We start from the raw sequence: 18,488 nt of genomic DNA, 5'->3' as shown, positions 1-18,488 counted from the left end.
ATAAGAATCTCAGACATTCCTGCCCAGGTGAGCTTTGAACCTCAATCTTCAGATTTCAGCGTCCTGAATAGCTAGGATTACAGGCTTGAGCCAACAGTGCCCACTGTCTTCTTGCTTCTTAATTATGTACTTCTTAGGTCCTACATGCTGAAGCTACTTAACATTTCTGTGTTGACCAATTTGTAAGTGCCAATGCTTTGGACTTTCAAAAGGACAATAATATAGTGGAAATAATACCAACTTTGGGGCCAGGTAGAATGGTGTGCATTACTCCTTGTCACTTAGTAGCTTGAAAAACTTAAGTGGAGCCGGGTGCCGGTGGCTCACACCTGTAAATACTAGCTACTCAGGAGGCCTAGATCTGAGGATCATGGTTCAAAGGCAGCCCAGGCAGGAAAGTCATCGTTGTCATCGTCGTCATCCTCCTCCTCCTCCTCCTCTTCCTCCTCCTCCTCCACCTCCTCCTCCTCCTTCTTTTGTCAGCTCTAGGCTGATGCTAGGTAGATAGTAATTTTCTTTTTCTTTTTCTTTTCTTTTTGTTGGTCATGGGGCTTGAACTCGGGGCCTGGGTGCTGTCCCTCAGCTGTTCAGCTCAAGGCCAGCGCTCTACCACTTTAGTCACAGTGCCACTTCCCAGTTTTCTGGTGCTTTATTTTGGAGATAAGAGTCTCACAATCTTTCCTGCTGGGGCTGGCTTTGAACTGTGATCCTCAGATCTCAGCCTACTAAGTACCTAGGATTACAGGCATGAGCCACCAGCACCTGGCTCTAATAGAATTCTTAATATTGGCTTTTTAAAACATCTTTTTTACTTAGATTAAGTGATTACATACATTTCACAAATTTCACAGTATGGTGAGATAGTAATAGTTAAAAGTCGCAAACACATTTTAACCTTCACAAGGGAAATTGTCATTATCGTGGTCTATAATGTTTGTGAATTCTATGAACTTTGACAATACAACTATTTCTTCTACATCAGGTGATATGTACATTTGTTTCCTTTTGCTTAGTGTAAATTGTTCCCCCTTTCCCTCTCATTCCCTACCTTCCATCTCTGCCCTTGGGTTGCTTAGTTCATTTTCACCTATGTCCAGTGCATCTGATGGGCCCCTCTGTTGTATATTTTCCCTTGTTTCCCTCTGATTCTGTGTCTTCCTCCTAGCTTCCCTCAAATGTGCACATAAATATACCATATTTGTGGTCAAGAACATGGTCTCATTTAGAAATGATAGGACACATTGAATGGAGGTCTTTTTGTTTCTTGAGTCCTGTTTACTTTGTCATACCTCCTTTCATTTTGGATTTAACATCCACATATCAGGGAGACCATGTGCCATTTTGTCTCTCTATTCTTGGCTCACCTTGCTCAAAATGATTTTTTCTAGTTCTATCTATGTCCTTGTGAATGCCATTATTTTGTCCTTTCTAATGGCTACATAATATTCTATTGTATATAGGTACCTCAATTTTTTGATCCATTCATCTGTAATGGGGCATCTGAGTTATTTCCATATCTTGGTTATTGTGAACAGTGCTGCAATGAACATGGAGATGCATGTGTCCATATATCCTGGCTGCTGTTGCTCAGTGTAGATGCCTAGGGGTGGTATAGCTGGGCCATAGGGGAGGTCTATATTTAGATTTCTGAGGACCCTCCAGATTGCTTTCTAAAGTGGTTGTATTAGTGTACATTCTCATGAGCAGTGCAATAGGGTCCCTCTTTCTCCGCATCCCCTCCAGCATTTGTCATTGGCTGAATTTAGGTTGCGGACCATTCTGACTGGGGTAAGGTGGTATCTCAGTGTTGGTTTTTTTTTTTGCATTTCCTTTACAGCCAGGGATGATGAACATTTCCTCATGTGTTTCTTTGACACTTTTATCTCTTCCTCTTTAGCTCCCTTGCCTATATAATGATTGGTTTCTTAGATTTGGGAGAGATCCACTTCTTGAGTTCCCTGGATATAATGGATATTAGCTCCCTTGTTTGTTATATTACTGGTAAATATTTTTTTTCCCAGTTAGTTGACTGTCTTTCTAGTTTGTTTGCTATGTCTTTAGCTGGGCAGAAACTTTTTATTTTAAGGTAGTCCCATTTATCGAGTCTCTGCAATTTGTTGTGACCCTGGGACTCTGTTCAGGAAGTTCCTGCCTGGGCCTACAAGTTCAAGTGTCTCTCCTACTCTGTCCTGCAGTAGTTTCAGAGTTTCAGGTTTGGTGGTAAGGTCTTTAATCCATTTTGAGTTGATGTTAGTGCCTGGTGACAGGGTGGGGTCCACTTTTAGTTTTCTGCATGTGGCCATCCAGTTTTCCCAGAACCAATAGTTGAAGAGGCTGTGCTTCTTCCACTGTATGTCTTTGGTTCCTTTGTCAAATATCAGCTGACTATAGGTATGTGATTTTATTTCTAGATCTTCTAATCTGTTCCATTGGTCTTTGAGTCTGTTTTTGTGCCAGTACCAAGCTGTCTTTGTTATTATGGTTCTATAGTAGAGCTTGAAATCTGGTATCGTGATTCCTCCCAGGTTGTTTCTTGTGCCTAGAATTGTTTTGGCTATTCTAGGTCTTTTATTGTTCTTACGAATTTCTGGATTGTTTTCTCTAGGTCAGTAAAGAATGTCATTGGGATTTTGATGGGAATTGCATTGAATTTGTATATCATTTTTGGCAGTATGGCCATTTTCACTATATTAATTCTGCCTATTCAAGAACAGGAAAGGTCTTTTCATTTCCTGGTGTTTTGTGTGATTTCTTTCTTTTTTACTAAATAGTTCTTTTACATCTTTGGTTAGGTTAATTCTTAGATATTTTATTTTGTTTTTTGAGGTTATTGTGAACATGGTTGTTTCCTTGATTTCCCTTTCTGCTTGTACATTGGTGGTGTACAGAAAGGCAACTGATTTTTGTGGGTTAATTTTTTTTTTTTGGGGGGATCCGGTCGTGGGGCCTGAACTCTGGGCCTGGGCGCTATCCCTCAGCTCTTCAGCTCAAGGCTAGCACTCTACCACTTGAGTCACAGCGCCACTTCTGGCTTTTTTCTTTTTGTTTATGTGGTGCTGAGGAATCGAACCCAGGGTCTCATGCATGCAAGGCAAGCGTTCTACCACTGAGCCACCTTCCCAGCCCTGTGGGTTAATTTTTTATCCTGTTACTTTGCCAAACTTGTTCATAAGCTCTAAGAGTTTGGGGGTGGAGTTTTGGGGATCTTGGAGGTATAGTATCATGTCATCTGCAAATAGGGATGGTTTAATTTCTTCCTTCTCTTTGCGGTTCCTTTTAATGTCCTTTTCTTGCCTATTGCTCTGGCTTAGGATTCCAGACCTATATTGAAGAGGAGTGGTGAGAATGGGCATCCTTTGTTTCTGTTTTTAGGGGAATTGGCTGTAGCTTTTCCCCATTAAGTAAAATATTGGCTATTGGTCTGTCATAAGGCTTCTATTTTTTAAAGAAATGTTCCTTCTATTCCTATTTTTTTCCAGAGCTTTTAATATGTATGGGTGTTGTATTTTATCAAAAGCCTTTTCCATGTCAATGGAGATAATCATGTGGTTCTTGACCTTGGATCTGTTGATGTGATGGATTACATTTATTGATTTATATATGTTAAACCATCCCTGCATCTCTGTGATGAAGCCTACTTGATCATAATGTATGATATTTTTGATATGTTTCTGGATTCTGTTGGCTAAAATTTATTGAGGATCTTTGCATCTGTGTTCATCAAGAGATTGGTCTGTAGTTCTTTTTTTTTTTTTTTTCCCGGTTGGTTCTTTGCCTAGTTTGGGAATGAGTGTGATATTGGCTTCATAGAATGTGTCTGGGATTGCACCCTCTGTTTCTATTTCTCAGGAGAGCTTGAGGAGTAAGGGTATTAGTTCTTCTGTAATGGTCTTATAGAATTCCATAGTAAACCCATCTGGTCCTGGGCTTTTCCTTGTTGGAAAACTTCTGATTGCTTCCTCTATCTCATTGTACGTTATTGGCTTATTTAATTGATTTATTTCTTCTTGCTTCAGTTTGGGCATTTTGTATTTCTCTAAAAATTCATCCATTTCTGCTAGGTTTTCTTTCCTTAGTATAGATTCCGGAAATAATTTACAATTGCTTTGATGTCTTGGATGTTTGTTGTAATTTTTACTGTGACATCCCTGAACATACTGATTTGCATCTGCTCTCTTCTTTTTTTAGTAATCTTGCCAGAGGTCCATCAATTTTATTGATTTTTTTGGAAAAAACCCCAGCTTTTTTGTTTATTAATTTTGTTTATAGTTCCTTTAGTCTCTAGCTGGTTAATTTCAACTCTTATTTTGGTTATCTCACTCAGTCTAGTAACTTTGGGTTCAATTTTTTATTCCTTTGTTGTGGTTTTAGTTGCATCATGAAATTATTTATTTGGTCTATCTCTATTTTCTTTCTTTCTTTCTTTCCTTCTTTCCTTCTTTCCTTCTTTCCTTCTTTCCTTCTTTCCTTCTTTCCTTCTTTCTTTCTTTCTTTCTTTCTTTCTTTCTTTCTTTCTTTCTTTCTTTCTTTCTTTCTTTCTTTCCTTTCTTTCCTTTCTTTCCTTTCTTTCTTTCCTTTCTTTCTCCAGTTCTGGGACTTGAACTCAGGGCCTGGGTACTGTCTTTGAGCTTCTTTTGCTCAAAGCTAGCACTCTACCACTTAAGCCACAGTGCTACTTCCAGCTTTTTCTGTTTATGTGGTGCTGAGGAATCGAACCCAGGGCTTCCTGCATGCTAGGCAAGCACTCTACCACTGAGCCACATTCCCAGCCCCATGTCTCTGTTTTCTTGATGTATGCACTGAGAATACTAAATTTGTCCCTCGGGATTCCTTTTGTCATGTCTCACAGGTTTTTTTTGTGATGTATATTCATGTTTATTGAATTGTAGGAACTTTAAAATTTCTTTAATTTCTTCTGTGACCCAGGTGTTGTTCAGAAGTATGCTGTTCAATTTCCACATATTTAAGTAATTTCTATCATGTGATTTGTTAAGAATTAGCTTGATTCCACTATGGTCAGATAGACTTCAAGGGATTATGTCGATCCTCTTGTATTTGTTTAAATTATTTGTATGAACTGTGATATGATGTATTCTGGAGAAAGTTCCATGGACTGCTGAGAAGACTATACTGGGTTGTTGTTGGATGGAAGACTCTATAGATGTCAATTAAGTCCACTTGAGATATGGCATCATTTAATTAGGAGGCTTCTTTGCCAGTCCTCTGGTTGGTAGACCTGTCCTAGTATTAATGTGTTTGGATCTATTTTTTCCTGTAAGTCTAAGAGTATTTGGGTACACCAGTGTTTGGAGACTATAAAGTGACAATAGTGATCTCTTCTTCTTGGACTGTTCCCTATATTAATATGTGGTGTTCTTTTTTGTCTTTTTGTATTGATTTTAAAGAAGTTTATTTTGGCAGATACCAGGATGGCAACTCTTGCCTTCTTGCTAGGAGCATTTGCATGGTAGATCTTCTTCCGTCCCTTCACTCACAGTTTGTTTCTATCTTTGGCTGTGCGATGAGTCTCTTGAATGGATGGATCTTGTTTTCTGATCGAATCTGCAGTTCTTTTTCTTTTGATTGGTGAATTGAATCCATTAATATTTATGGTTATTATATGCCGCGGACCGGGTTCTGTCGGGGCGACGGAGGACACCTAGGGGAGGAACCTGGAATAGGTGGGGAGATGGCAAACAGACAACTCACACACCACAAGAGGAGTGAATGCTGAGTGCTGAGTGCGATTTAATGCAGAGGATAGCAACCTTTTATAACAGAAGTCTTCATGAGAAAGGGCAAAAGGTTACACAATCTTGCTGCATGGCTTCTTTCTTGGGTGGTCACCAGCTGGGCACCTGATAGGCATTTGTCTTCGGCTTATCTCTAAGGAATACAATGGGTTTGGGTTTCGATGTTTGTCACCAATTAACCATTACCTATTTTTATAGAGGCCTTAACTTTCCCATAAGATCTTTCCTGTCTCTTCTTTAATAGTAAACTTTAAGGAGACCTAGCAATTCTCTTAGTAAATAGCAGGAAATTCTCTCTCCTAAATAATTATCTCAGCAATTGCCATACATTCTTTCTGTTCTAGCTGAGCCTACTGCTTCTTGTAAATCCCTTACAAATAATTCCTTCTGCTGAAGTGACTTTGTGAAACCCCCAATACTTTTATATTTACTTATAACTTGTCTCCTAGCCTCCATAAGAGGGGTTTCAGGTTAGCACTTAACTCTGGTGAGTTAGTCATATTTTTAAGACACTCATCAGATATTGGAGTCGTCAACACTCTTAAGAGAGAGCTTTGAATAAGGGAACGTTGACAATGAGCAAGTACAAAAAGCAGTAGAAGCAGTAAAAGATTAACAGGCACTCTTATGAGGGAAGAAAGACAGAAACACATCTTTTCCCAGGGGTTTGCCAGCCTTTTTCCAGGAGTAGGCCTCTTAGAAGCCCTATTCTCCGAGGTAGACTTCGGTGAAGTCCCAAAACTTGGAGATAGGTTTCTGTAAAGCCCCATTCTCTGAGGTAGACTTTGGTGAAGTCCCAAAACTCAGAGATAGGTCTCTGAAGCCCCTATCTTAGGTCTGATAGATGGTTTCCCATGCTAAGCAGACTCTACTGGGGTCGGCGTGGCATTTATAGAGAGGTGCATTGTGTTTCCTGTCATTTTCCTGCTTTCCTAAGGTTTTTTTTCTTTGCTTTCTTTCTGTGCTTACTAAGTTGGTCTTCTAGTGATATGTATCTGATGTGGATCCCTGATCTTCATTGTTTTCTTTAGATTTGTAATCCCCCTTTTTTTTGTAGTACTGGCTTATTGTTTATGAATTCATTTAATTTTTCTTTACTGTTAAATTTTAACTTCTCCATTGAATGTGAATGCTAGCTTCCCTGGATATACCAGTCTGGGTTGGCAGTTATTGGTTCTCAGGGCCCTGAGGGTACTTTCCTTGCATTCAGTGTCTGTGTGGAGAGATATGCAGTGATTCTGATTTCCCCCCATTTGTTTTTGCCCGTGCAAGATTGTTTCTTTATTGTTCAGATCTAGCATTTGTACTCTAATGTGCCTGGAAGTGTTCTTCCTGGGATCCTGTTTGCTAGGTGTTCTGTATGATTCTGTTATGTAGGTGAGATTTTCTCTTTTAAGATGGGGAAGTTTTCCATGATGATGTTATTGAGTAGGAGTTGCATCCCACCTTCTGGTCTTCCTTGCCTTTGTTGACCCCAGTTATATAGAGTATGAATTTCTTGGCAATGTCTGCTTGTTCTTGGTCTTCCTTTTGGCATATTTTGAATGTTTTTTCCATATCTGTCTTTTTTCCAGTTGCTGCATTTCGTCTTCTGTACCTGATATTCTATTTTCCATTTTATTCACTCTATTAACTGTGTCTTCCGTTGTGGTTTATATGGAGGAAATTGAACCGTTTATGATTTCAATGTCGGTTCTCAAAGTATTATTTTCATCTTTTATTTATTTATTTATTTATTTATTTATTTATTTATTTATTTATTTATTTATTTATTTATTTATTTATTTATTTTTGGGTCCAGTCGTGGGGCCTGAACTCTGGGCCTGAGCGCTGTCCCTCAGCTCTTCAGCTCAAGGCTAGTGCTCTACCACTTGAGCCACAGCACCACTTCTGGCTTTTTTCTTTTTGCTTATGTGGTGCTGAGGAATAGAACCCAGGGCCTGAGGCATGCAAGGCAAGTGCTCTATCACTGGGCCAACTTCCCAGCCCTTATTTTCATCTTTTAAAGAGGTGTGTACTGCATCTATTTTTGAGTGCATCTCTTGTTTGAAATCCTGGATGTCTTTGATAATTTGTTTGTTCTTTTTTTTTTTTTTGGGTCCGGTCATGGGGCCTGAACTCTGGGCCTGGGCGCTGTCCCTCAGCTCTTCAGCTCAAGGCTAGCGCTCTACCACTTGAGCCACAGCACCACTTCCGGCTTTTTTTCTTTTTGCTTATGTGGTGCTGAGGAATGGAACCCAGGGCCTCATGCATGCAAGGCAAGCGCTTTACCACTGAGCCACCTTCCCAGCCCCAGTTTTTTTGTTCTTTATATTTCTGATCCACTTCTTGTTTTACTTGTGTTTTTGCCTCTATCAGCTCTTGGATATGGTTTTGGTCTTCCATTTCTTTTCACTTTCACTGGAGTTCTTCCCGGGGTGGCTGCTGGCTTTTGGGGATCGTTTGCTGTCTTGGCTGTTGATTACAAAATTTTTAGCTCTGATTTTTTTGTATGAGGATTCAGGGATTATTGGAAACTAATCCTGAACTCCAACTGTTTTGGTCAATAGGTAGCTGCCTTTCTTTGGTTCTGGGTTGGTTTCTGGGTCAATTGTTTAAGCCTGCTTTCAGCTCTAAGCTAGATGAGAGAGACTTTGCCTGGTCTGGTTTTGTGGGGGAGGGGCTGACCTCCATTTGCTGGTCTGACCCACGTGTGGCTCACTCATGTTAAATTCTGGTGGGCAGAACACTTTACCTTCTGCTGAGGCATGTGCTCAGTTCTTGACTTCAGTGTGGGACAGGTGGTTTAGGCAGCTCAGGTTCCTGCCTGGGACACTGGTGGGACTTGTTCAGCTGCCTGTTGGAGCCCACAGTTCCTGACTTCATCCAAGGACCAGCAGCCAATACTGTTTGCCCTCCCTACCAGGGGTGCTTTTGGCAAACCCCGGTAGGCTGGATGTATTCTACCAGTTGCTAGAGCCCGCTCACAGTTCCTGACATTAGCTTGTGGCTTGATCTGCCTGATCCCCAGCCCAGGATATAATGGTTGGTCTCCTTCTGCCACCGGCTACTGAGGCGCCCAGGCATGGGACCAACTGTGTTTGAGCTCCCTCCCAGGGGCACTCTTGGTCAAGCTGTGCCAGGCCTTCTTAATCCATCCCTTCACTGTATTTCTATAGTACCTCTTCCTGGCAGGTGCAGCATTCTACCTGTGAAATGTGTGAATTGTGTGTCCTGTGTTTTTGTTGAATTCTTATGGCCTTTTTGTGAATTCATGTCATCATAGACTATAGTTATTACTTTTGTATCTTTTGTGAGATATGAAATACTTGATGACTAAATAAAAATAATTGACATTAGACTGGCAACAGATAAAAAAGGGAATATAAATCTTATCTACCCTATCCATTTATTTATTCTCCAAGTACCCATTGAGTACATATGTGCTGGATCAAGAAATAAGCCATTATGTGTTTTGCATCTTGTCTCAATAACATGTAGATTTTATTTCTTCATATTTTCAATCAGGGCTAGTCTTCACTAGTGGAATGTGACAGAGTAACATGGATCCTAGTCCCTGAGAGGTCCACCCTTTCTTCTCTGGCCATCTTGGCATACTCCAGCTATTATGTAATGATCTCCAGGCTGTTTGCTGAGTGGTTGGAGATCGTGATAAGATGGCTCTAACCAGCAGCCAGCAACATGTGAGTGATGCCATCATACTTTTCAGCCATAGACTACAGCCACATGAATGACCCCAGACAATACTAGAGCAGAGCCTCCTAGCTGAGTGCAGGCAACCCATAGACTCATGTGGAAACACCATCAACACCGTCATCGTCATCATTGTTTTAAGCTACTAAATGAGCATAAAAACAATCCTTTTTGGGGGAGAACAGCATTGAGATTAAACTCAGTTTGTCATACTTGTTAGACGTCTACCCCTTAGTCTTACTTTGACTTCTCTTATGAGAATTAACTAAGATGTTACAGAACTTATAGTTGGTGCTTTCCCCCCCTCTTCTTAATATTTCCTTATTAATAGTGTACCTAAGTACCACAGGCTAGTATGGTATTTAAGGGGATGGAGATGGGCATTTTTTTTTTTTTCTGGTTCAGGGGTTTGAACTCTGTGCCTAGGTGCTTTCCTTAAGTTTTTGTGCTCAAGGCTAGCACTCTACCACTTGAGCCCCAGCTCTCCTACCAGCCTTTGTGGTTAGTTAGTCTTATGGACTTTCTTGTCCAATCTAGTTTTGAACTGTTATCCTCAGGTCTTAGCCTTCTGAGTAGCTAATATTACAGGCTTGGAGATAGGGTGAAGAGAACACATGTAGTACTTGTTATAACTAATTCCTCCCCCCCCCCCATAGGTTACATAAGAATGACAATACTTCTTTTAGGGAGGGACATTTGAGAGAATAGGTGGGAGGCAGACCTTGTACTCTTGCACCTGGAAGATTTGGAACCACATGTAATTAATATTCCCTGAATACTTTCAAAAGCAGAGATCAAGAAAATACTCAAAACCATGGGAAAACATACAAAAACAATAGTTCAATAAAAATAAGTTTAAGAGAAGATGGTCAGCTACTTTACTTTTTCTTACAAAATCAAAAACTCTTCTTAGTGTCTAAGGCTTCCAGTCTCTTTGATTTTATGGGTTTTGTACATAGAGCTTTTGTGATCTTTTGATTTTGCTAAGCCTTTATTATATAATTACCTTTCAAAAGCATCATCTTATTTGTTAACTCCCCCCCGCCTTCCCTCTTCCTCCTCCCTTCCCTTCCCTTCTCCCCCCTCCAATACTGCAGCTTAGCTTTTTTCACTCAAGGCTGGCACTCTTCCATTGATAATTGAACATAAGAGCCTAGTGAACTTTCTTGCCCAGGCTAGCTTTAAGCCTAATCCCAAAATCTCAGCCTCCTGAGTAGCTAGGATTATAGGTGTGAGCCACCAGTGCTTGGTTTATTTGTTAAAACTCTTACACAATTCTAGTTGAAGAAGAGGTTTTCTTTTTCTTTCCCCTCCCCTTTTTTCTTTTGTGCTGGGACTTGAACCCACAGCCTCCTACATATTAGGTAATCTTTTTACTACTGAACTATATTCAGGGACTGAGGGGAGATTTTCTTATGAATGAGGTCTTTCTCAGTGTTTATTTAAGGAATATGGAGATTTTGTTGTTGCTTTCTAGCTAAGCATGAAGTCTGACCTCCTTTCTCAGAACAGAAGTAGGCCAGATTTCTAATAAGGGTTTGAGGAGGTTGCATCCTTATAAAACTACTTACTCTTAGTTTTCTTGAGTTTCTTCATCTATAAATGCTATGAACCTACTTCCACACAGTGTCTTGGTCTTTAGGGCAAAACAATCAAAAGGCCATGATGATGGTCCTGGTCATTCTCCTTTAGAACTCCCTGGAAAGTGGACAATAACAGCCCTGTCTCAAAAAGGGGGAGGGGAAGTTTACACACTTATTTTATGGAGTTTGTTGATAAATAGAAGCAGTATATATAAATTACCTAGCATAAAATCTAACATCTCATCTAGAGGCTTTAAAATGGCGTTGTTAAAACATAATTGGATAATGTCTGTTGATTTTATACCAAAAGGTCTAAAGGAGTAAAAGATTTAGAGGTATTAAAATATGATTCTTTCCATAGTGGCTGAAAGTTATCAAAATAACAAAAATCATTATAGTGTTTAAAACAATAATGAAATATTATTTCTCATAATTCTGTGGTTTGTATAATTTGCTTGCTTTGGGGTGTGTATGTGTGTATTAAGGCTTGAACTCAGGCACATACACTCACACACGCAATCTAGCTTGGCGCCCCTCCTTTGCTTCTGTGTTTTGGTTAATTTGGAGATGAGTCTTGTGGGTTAGTCTACTGTAGCTGGCTTCGAACCTTGATCCTCAGATCTGTGTCCTGAGTAGCTAGGATTATAGGCATGAGCTACCAACATCTAGTTTATCTGCTTGCTTTTTAGACTTTCACTTACACAGCTATTGTTAGATGGTGGTCATGATGTTGGCTGTAGGTTGGAGCCTGTTGGTTCCTTCAACGTGACTTTTCATGTTTAAGTTCTAGACCAGCTTCTTTACAACATGGTAGCCCTAGGGTGACATTGTAAGAGAACCAGCCCTCGAGATTACAAGTCAAGTTTCTGCTTACTTCCCAGGGGAAGTTCAAAGTCTCTTAGAAGAGACAGAATTAATCTGGCCAAGGAGGAGTAGCAGAGAATTTGTGGCCATTTTTTTTATATACTATAAACCTGATGCCTGTTGATTTTTTTTTTCTTCAGTTTTCCCATGTCATTGATACCATCCAGTATAAGAAAGGAAGAGTAATAATTTCTTATTAAAAATACTTTTGGGTATGTGTCCATGTGTGTATGTGTATATATATATGTGCTGTGTGTTGTGTGTTGTGTATTGTGTGTACGTACATACTGGGCATACTGGGGCTTGAACTCAGAGCCTGGGTGTTGTTCTTTAGTTTGTTTGCTCAAGGCTGGTGCTCTACTGTTTGAGCCACACATCTACTTCTGAACTACTGGTGATCAATTGGAGAAAAATATCTTATGGATGTTTCCTGCCTGGGCTGGCTTTGAACCTTGATCCTCAGTTCTCAACTTTTTGAGTAGCTAGGGTTACAGGCATAAACCGCCAGTACCCAGCTGAAAATTGTTTTGTGCAGATTTTCTTTCTGGCCTACTTGTTGCCTGAGTGTGGAAATGATCAGAAAGCAGATAGCTCTTTAGTTTGAGGAAGGATTGCTCTGTGAGATTATGAGTCTTGTTGAATGCCTTCCTTCCCTCCCCAGGCCCCCAGCATGGATTTAAGACCATTCAATAAAAAATGAGTAGTCATTTGCTGGGGCTTTGAAGAAGGGTGCTTCTTGGGGCTGGGAAGGTGGCTCAGTGGTAGAGCGCTTGCCTTGCATGCATGAGGCCCTGGGTTCGATTCCTTAGCACCACACAAGCAAAAAGAAAAAAGCTGGACATGGCGCTGTGGCTCAAGTGGTAGAGTGCTAGCCTTGAGCTGAAGAGCTGAGGGACAGCGCCCAGGCCCAGAGTTCAGGCCCCATGACCGGACCGGAAAAAAAAAAAGAAAAAAAAAGAAGGGTGCTTCTTGTTGTGTGACTTGATTTACATGATTCTTATTTGTATCAAAAAATATATGATTCTAAGGCAAGTGTGATAGTGTGTCCTTATAATCCTTGCATTTCAGAGGCTGAGGCAGAAGGACTGGGAATCAAGGCCAATGTGACTTACATAGCAAGCTACTCTCCTTAAAGTCTATGATTCTATAATTTGGAAGACTAGCATCTTTTTTATGTTGAAGTTAGTGATGGGCTGGGACTAGGAAAGAGGAGAATGACAATATTCATACTAGAAAAGTTACATTACATAAAAATTTATACTTATTTGACTATAGGACAAATTTATCTGCTAGAACCTCAGGACTGGGGTTTGTTAGTATCAAGAATATTTCTATTTACCATCAGGGAGGTATTGCATCTTGAAGTTAAGTTTTTTTTGGGTCTTCCTAGTTTAGAATGAGAAGGATTGAGTAATTTTTTTAGAAGAGAAGATATTGAAATAAGACACACATGTGTATATTTGTTTTAGCAGCAACAGGTTAACCAGACAGCTTGTATATATAATTTGTCAAGTTAAAACAAATTTGGGGCTGGAGGGGTTAGTTCATTGATAGAGCACTTGTCTAACATACATAAGGCCCTGGATTTGCTCCCTAGTATTACAAAACCCAGTTACCTCATGTCCTGTGCTTCAAACAAACCTGATTTTTGAGAGCTGATTTTATAAACAGAACACCAGACTCAAACGCAATCATCAACAGAGAATACTGTGTCAGTAACTGAACAGAACATGAACCTATTTGCTTTTTCTCCTTTGTCTCCTTTTTTTTTTTTTTTTAATTGTTGAAGGAGGAAAGAGAAAAAGCAAGAATTTTGATGTAGGTGCTGAGTGACTATGGCTAATGTGACCCACCTGGACACTTTGGCCTTTGATTTTTCTGTGATGTCCGCTCCTCTTCTAGTACTTAGATTTTTGGAAGACTGTTAATAAGGCAACATCTTACTAAGCTTTAATACCTATAGTGATTCATAGAGCGGTGTTAGGGTTTTTGATGGGAAGCAGAATTTTATAGCCACAGCAGAAGATTGCTTTTCTGACTAGTACATTTATAATTTGGGAAATTGTGAAGAATGTCAACCTCATTGGCTCTTTCCTTTGGGTTTTGACATTCTTGATAAAAATAATAATTTTGTTTTTCTGGTAGATTTGCCAAGCATTCATGCTCACATAGCACATGTGATTATAAACCATTCTGTAGTGTGAATTTCTTTGTCTTTGATTTCATGTTTAATAATATTTCAATGTTATACTCTTTGTGCTGATTTGTTGTTCTCCTCTCTTTTCAGAATGGACTGCTGAATTATGAAGTATTTCAGACTCCGTAGTAGAACACTCTGCCGCTCACTTCTTTATCTCCTACTAGTTATTTAAATTGGACTTTTAATATCCTGCCAGCTGCTCTTCAGACACACATGGTGCATTGTTGCCATTCCCCGGATTGCATCTTTGAAACACAGGCTCTTAGTAACCTTCAGCGAACAAAGAGGCCACCTCCCGGGCTTGGCTACCGGGAGGGAGTCATCCTGACTGCCCTCTAGCTTTTGCTGGATCTGGATTTGAATTCCACCATGGAGCCTCGCATGGAGGCCTGCCTGGCCCAGGTGTTGCAAAAGGATGTGGGGAAACGACTGCAGGTTGGCCAAGAACTTATAGACTATTTCTCAGATAAACAGAAGTCTGCTGACCTTGAGCATGACCAGACCATGTTAGATAAGCTTGTGGATGGACTTGCTACCTCTTGGGTGAACTCTAGCAATTACAAGGTAAGCTGTGTTTTAAGAGGTGCTCTTAAAGGTGGCTGCCTTGGTAGACCAAAATTGATCTTAAAAAAAAAAATAGTCCTTTGTCAGCCATCAGCATGATTCCAATAAGACATTTATGCAGATTGTGTCTCTGGGCACTGTTCTGGAGCCAGTATTTTTTGGTGGAGATCAAAAAATCCTTATTCTTAAGCTCTTTCAGAGAAGGCCAAGTGAAGAGATGAGGAGAGGATTTTATTTTGGGAAGTTTACAAGTATTTGCAGCCTTGAAGTTCAAGTGTATATTGTGTCTTGTAGTGAAGAGGTTTTGAGACCTTGGTGAGTAGCCCTTCATGAATAACAAGTCTCTTCACTGCTGTCTCAGGATTCAAACTGGCAGTAGGATGTGAAGCATTTTATGTTCCAGTCACTGTTCTTAAGTCCACTGGGTATCTGAAAAGAAACAGTCTGGTTGTTAAGGACCCTTCTTTGACCTGTGGGTGATATAGATTTAATGATTAAGGTTAATGCTCTTGTGTAGGAGTGAAGATTACCTCCTCATTTCTTGGCCCAAATTCCATCACTCAGATGAATTGTGAAAATTAACTTTTAACAAAGACTGAAGACCACATAAAACTTAAGGTGCTAAGCGGGTCCTGCTTTCCTTTGAGTGGCCTCTTTTGGATCAAGGTGTGAGTGCTAAGAGGCATTATAGATAATTTAAAAGGGGTCTTCAATAGAAGTAGAATCTTTTGTGCTTTTGTTTGTCAACTTAGTCTTCTGAGATTAGTTTAGATTTAGAACATGGTTCTTTCAGCATTCCTTCTTTGGTGTTAGTATAGTATTCTTTTTTTTTTTTGGTCCCGTCGTGGGGCCTGAACTCTGGGCCTGGGCACTGTCCCTCAGCTCTTCAGCTCAAGGCTAGCGCTCTATCTACTACTTGAGCCACAGCGCCACGTCCGGCTTTTTTCTTTTTGCTTATGTGGTGCTGAGGAATCGAACCCAGGGCCTCATGCATGCAAGGCAAGCGCTCTACCACTGAGCCACCTTCCCAGCCCCTAGTATAGTATTCTTATAGTGTAGTATAATACTCTAAATAATTATACAAAGGGATTTTTAATTCAACTAATAATTTTTTTTTTTTTTTGGTGTATGTCTGTGCAGGTACTGGGGCTTGAACTCAGGGCCTAGCCACTGTCCTTGAGTGTTTTTGCTCAAGGCTAGCATTCTGCCACTTGAGCCACAGCTTCACTTCCAGCTTTTTGATTGTTCAATTGGAAATAAGAGTTTCACGGATTTTCTGACTGTGATTTGCTTTGAACCATGATCCTCGTATCTCAAACTTTGTAGCTAGGATTTTAGGCACGAGTTACCAGTGTTTATCAAGTTTTTAAGTACGAATATGTCTTGATCATTGTTAACCCTTCTATTGTCCTCTCCCACCTTTCTCAATAGTATTCATTAAAACTCAGTCCAATCTAGGAGCAGTGAGGCTTTAAGACCCTAACATTTCGCTTATAACTGAATATAACATTTATTCTCCCTGTATTTGAGGCTGAGCTGAGATTCTCTTTCATTCATCTCTTTATTCATTTGGCAGAAGTTAAATGCTTCTTATGTATATGGAGCTGCTACTGGCTGGTGGAAGAGTTAGCGATGAGAGTTGATAGAGTCCAGATATGGTTTTGAAGGATATGAAATCACCTTGTTTGTGTTTCAATTATAGCTTCGCTCCTTTTTCTGTGTGCATATTAAGATGCTTTTGGCTAGAAATAACTGAAAATAGAGTCAGTTGACCCAGACTTACTATGAAGAAATGTGTTATCCCAGGTAAGCCCATCATAGTTGAGGCAATTTCTAGTGAAGAAGAGTAGAAGGAAAGTGTTATTCTGTGTCTGATGTGGAAACCTATCTCAGAAGCTCCTTGCAGACCTTCTGTGTGTTACCATGGCCAGATGGCTTCAGCCTTTTCTCTCTATCCAGCATCATTGGAACCTGGAAGGAATGTAAATGATTGCTTTCAACTGTTTGAGAAAGGACCATCTTTCCTTAGTAAGTAAAGCATGTAGTCATATGAAAGGAAGGAGAGGACTCTTGGACAGTTATCAAACTCCTGAACAGCAGGTACAGGATGTGCAGTGATCAAAACACACAGGATTCTGGGGAAAACAGAAGAAAGGAGTAACACTGGACAGAAGAATTTTGAAGATAGAGTCTCTTTTCAGAATAGCATTTGCAGGATTACAAAAGAGTGATCGACTTGACCCTTGGTTGAAGAATTCTTGGTAAAGACAGCTTTGTATGAATTGAAGTCAGAAAGGTGGAGTTTGCTACCAATTTGTTTGGAACCATGGACAGATCAGTTAATTTCTTGGGAGTCCTCAAACTCTTAATATTATGTGACAATAATTTGCAGTTAATGGTTGGTCTGTGGTTCTAATCTTAAAGAGCTGTGCAGCTCTTGGGTTTTAGGTTCTGTGGACTAAGGCCAAGAGCATACCTTATTCTCAAGCTAGAGCCTAGAACCTGGAATGTGGTAAGTGCTCAACAAATACTGGATGCATGAGTCAAGCCAGGAACGTAGACTGCTCAGCAAGTATTGCTGGTTGATTGACTGAAATCTGAAATTTTTTAGGCTCCTACCCCCTTTCTTAATCATAGATGAGAATTTCTCATTTAAATATTAGGTACATTTTAGACTATTTGACAATTTTTACATAGCGTACATAGAAGGGAATAGTTTTATATTAACAAAACTTTGAAGCTGGTCATCTAGACCTTTTCTTTTAAATTAGAGGCTAAAAAGAACATCAGTATTTTTGTTAGTCCTGTCATTTATTTCTCTTTTGTCTCTCTCCTCCTGTCCCCCATCTCTGTTAGGCAGATGCTAACTTGAGTCATGCCTCTACCCCCAAAGGAAGAGTTATGTTTTTTTGGAGAGGGGCAGTATTAGGATTTGAACTTAGGGGCTTGTGCTTGCTAGGCAGGCACTCTACCTCTTGAGCAATAACTCCAGCCCTGAGTGTTACTTCTTTGCTTAATAAGGAAGGTAAGTGAATGACAAGCAGCCTAGTGTTTTGCTTTTTAGAAATTTCTGTTTGGCTGGGGCTTGAATAATTTTACTTTTGAGTATTTCTTGACAAGATAGACAAATCTATACGTGCTATTTATCTCAGTTTACTAGTAACCATTTGTTCCTTACTTACTAAGTGCCAGGAATTTTTTAAATTTTTTTAATAAATATTTTTTATTGTAAAGATACTATACAGAGGGGTTACAGTTACACAATTAAGGTAATGAGTACATTTCCTATTGAGCATTGTTACCTCCTCCTTTGTTTTTCCCCTACGATCCCTTCCCTCTCCACCTCCCCAACTCCTCCCTCACCCCCACAATCCTGAAGTTGTAAAGTTGGTTTTCAACATAGTGTCTTATACATCTCATTGTTACAGTGGGTAAACCTGTATCTTTATTTCAGCATTTTGTTATTTCCCTTCCCCTCTCCAAATTAGAAAAATGTATATATAAGATTCAGGGCACCAGAATCAAATACAGTGACAACAGGGGTTATACCATAGGGAGAACATACAAAAGAAACAAAAAAAATCACATAGTACATTATAAGAACATTAAAAACAACATCAACAAAGATAAAACCTCTTATGTCCTTGTCTTGGGGTTCATTTCGCTTAGCATCATCTTATATGGTCATATGTACATAGCTTTTGACCTTTTCTGCCTGTCCTAGATGTATGGTGTAATACCCCTGCAGCATAGCTGGGGGTATTCTAATATTAAATATGAGGAGACTGAGGCCCAGGAATATGTGCTAATTTCTACTACTGATTGTGGAAC

The 18,488-nt window shown here is 39.8% G+C and overlaps 1 protein-coding gene across 6 annotated transcripts in view; it reads left to right on the top strand.

The window, feature by feature from the left end:
• Clasp1 (cytoplasmic linker associated protein 1) overlaps positions 1 to 18,488 on the top strand; it is a 273,785-nt gene that overhangs the window by 30,451 nt on the left and 224,846 nt on the right. For all 6 annotated transcript variants that reach the window (XM_070021888.1, XM_070021887.1, XM_070021886.1 and 3 more), the window contains exon 2: positions 14,181 to 14,657. In XM_070021888.1, the coding sequence (XP_069877989.1) occupies positions 14,463 to 14,657 (195 nt within the window). In that variant the 5' untranslated portion in view covers positions 14,181 to 14,462. The remainder of the gene's footprint in view (positions 1 to 14,180; positions 14,658 to 18,488) is intronic.

The sequence above is a fragment of the Dipodomys merriami genome, unplaced genomic scaffold (assembly GCF_024711535.1).
Source record: "Dipodomys merriami isolate MVZ:Mamm:240054 unplaced genomic scaffold, mDipMer1.0.p SCAF_146, whole genome shotgun sequence".
NCBI classification, from domain to species: Eukaryota; Metazoa; Chordata; class Mammalia; order Rodentia; family Heteromyidae; genus Dipodomys; species Dipodomys merriami.
This window is presented reverse-complemented; position numbering and strand designations above follow the sequence as displayed.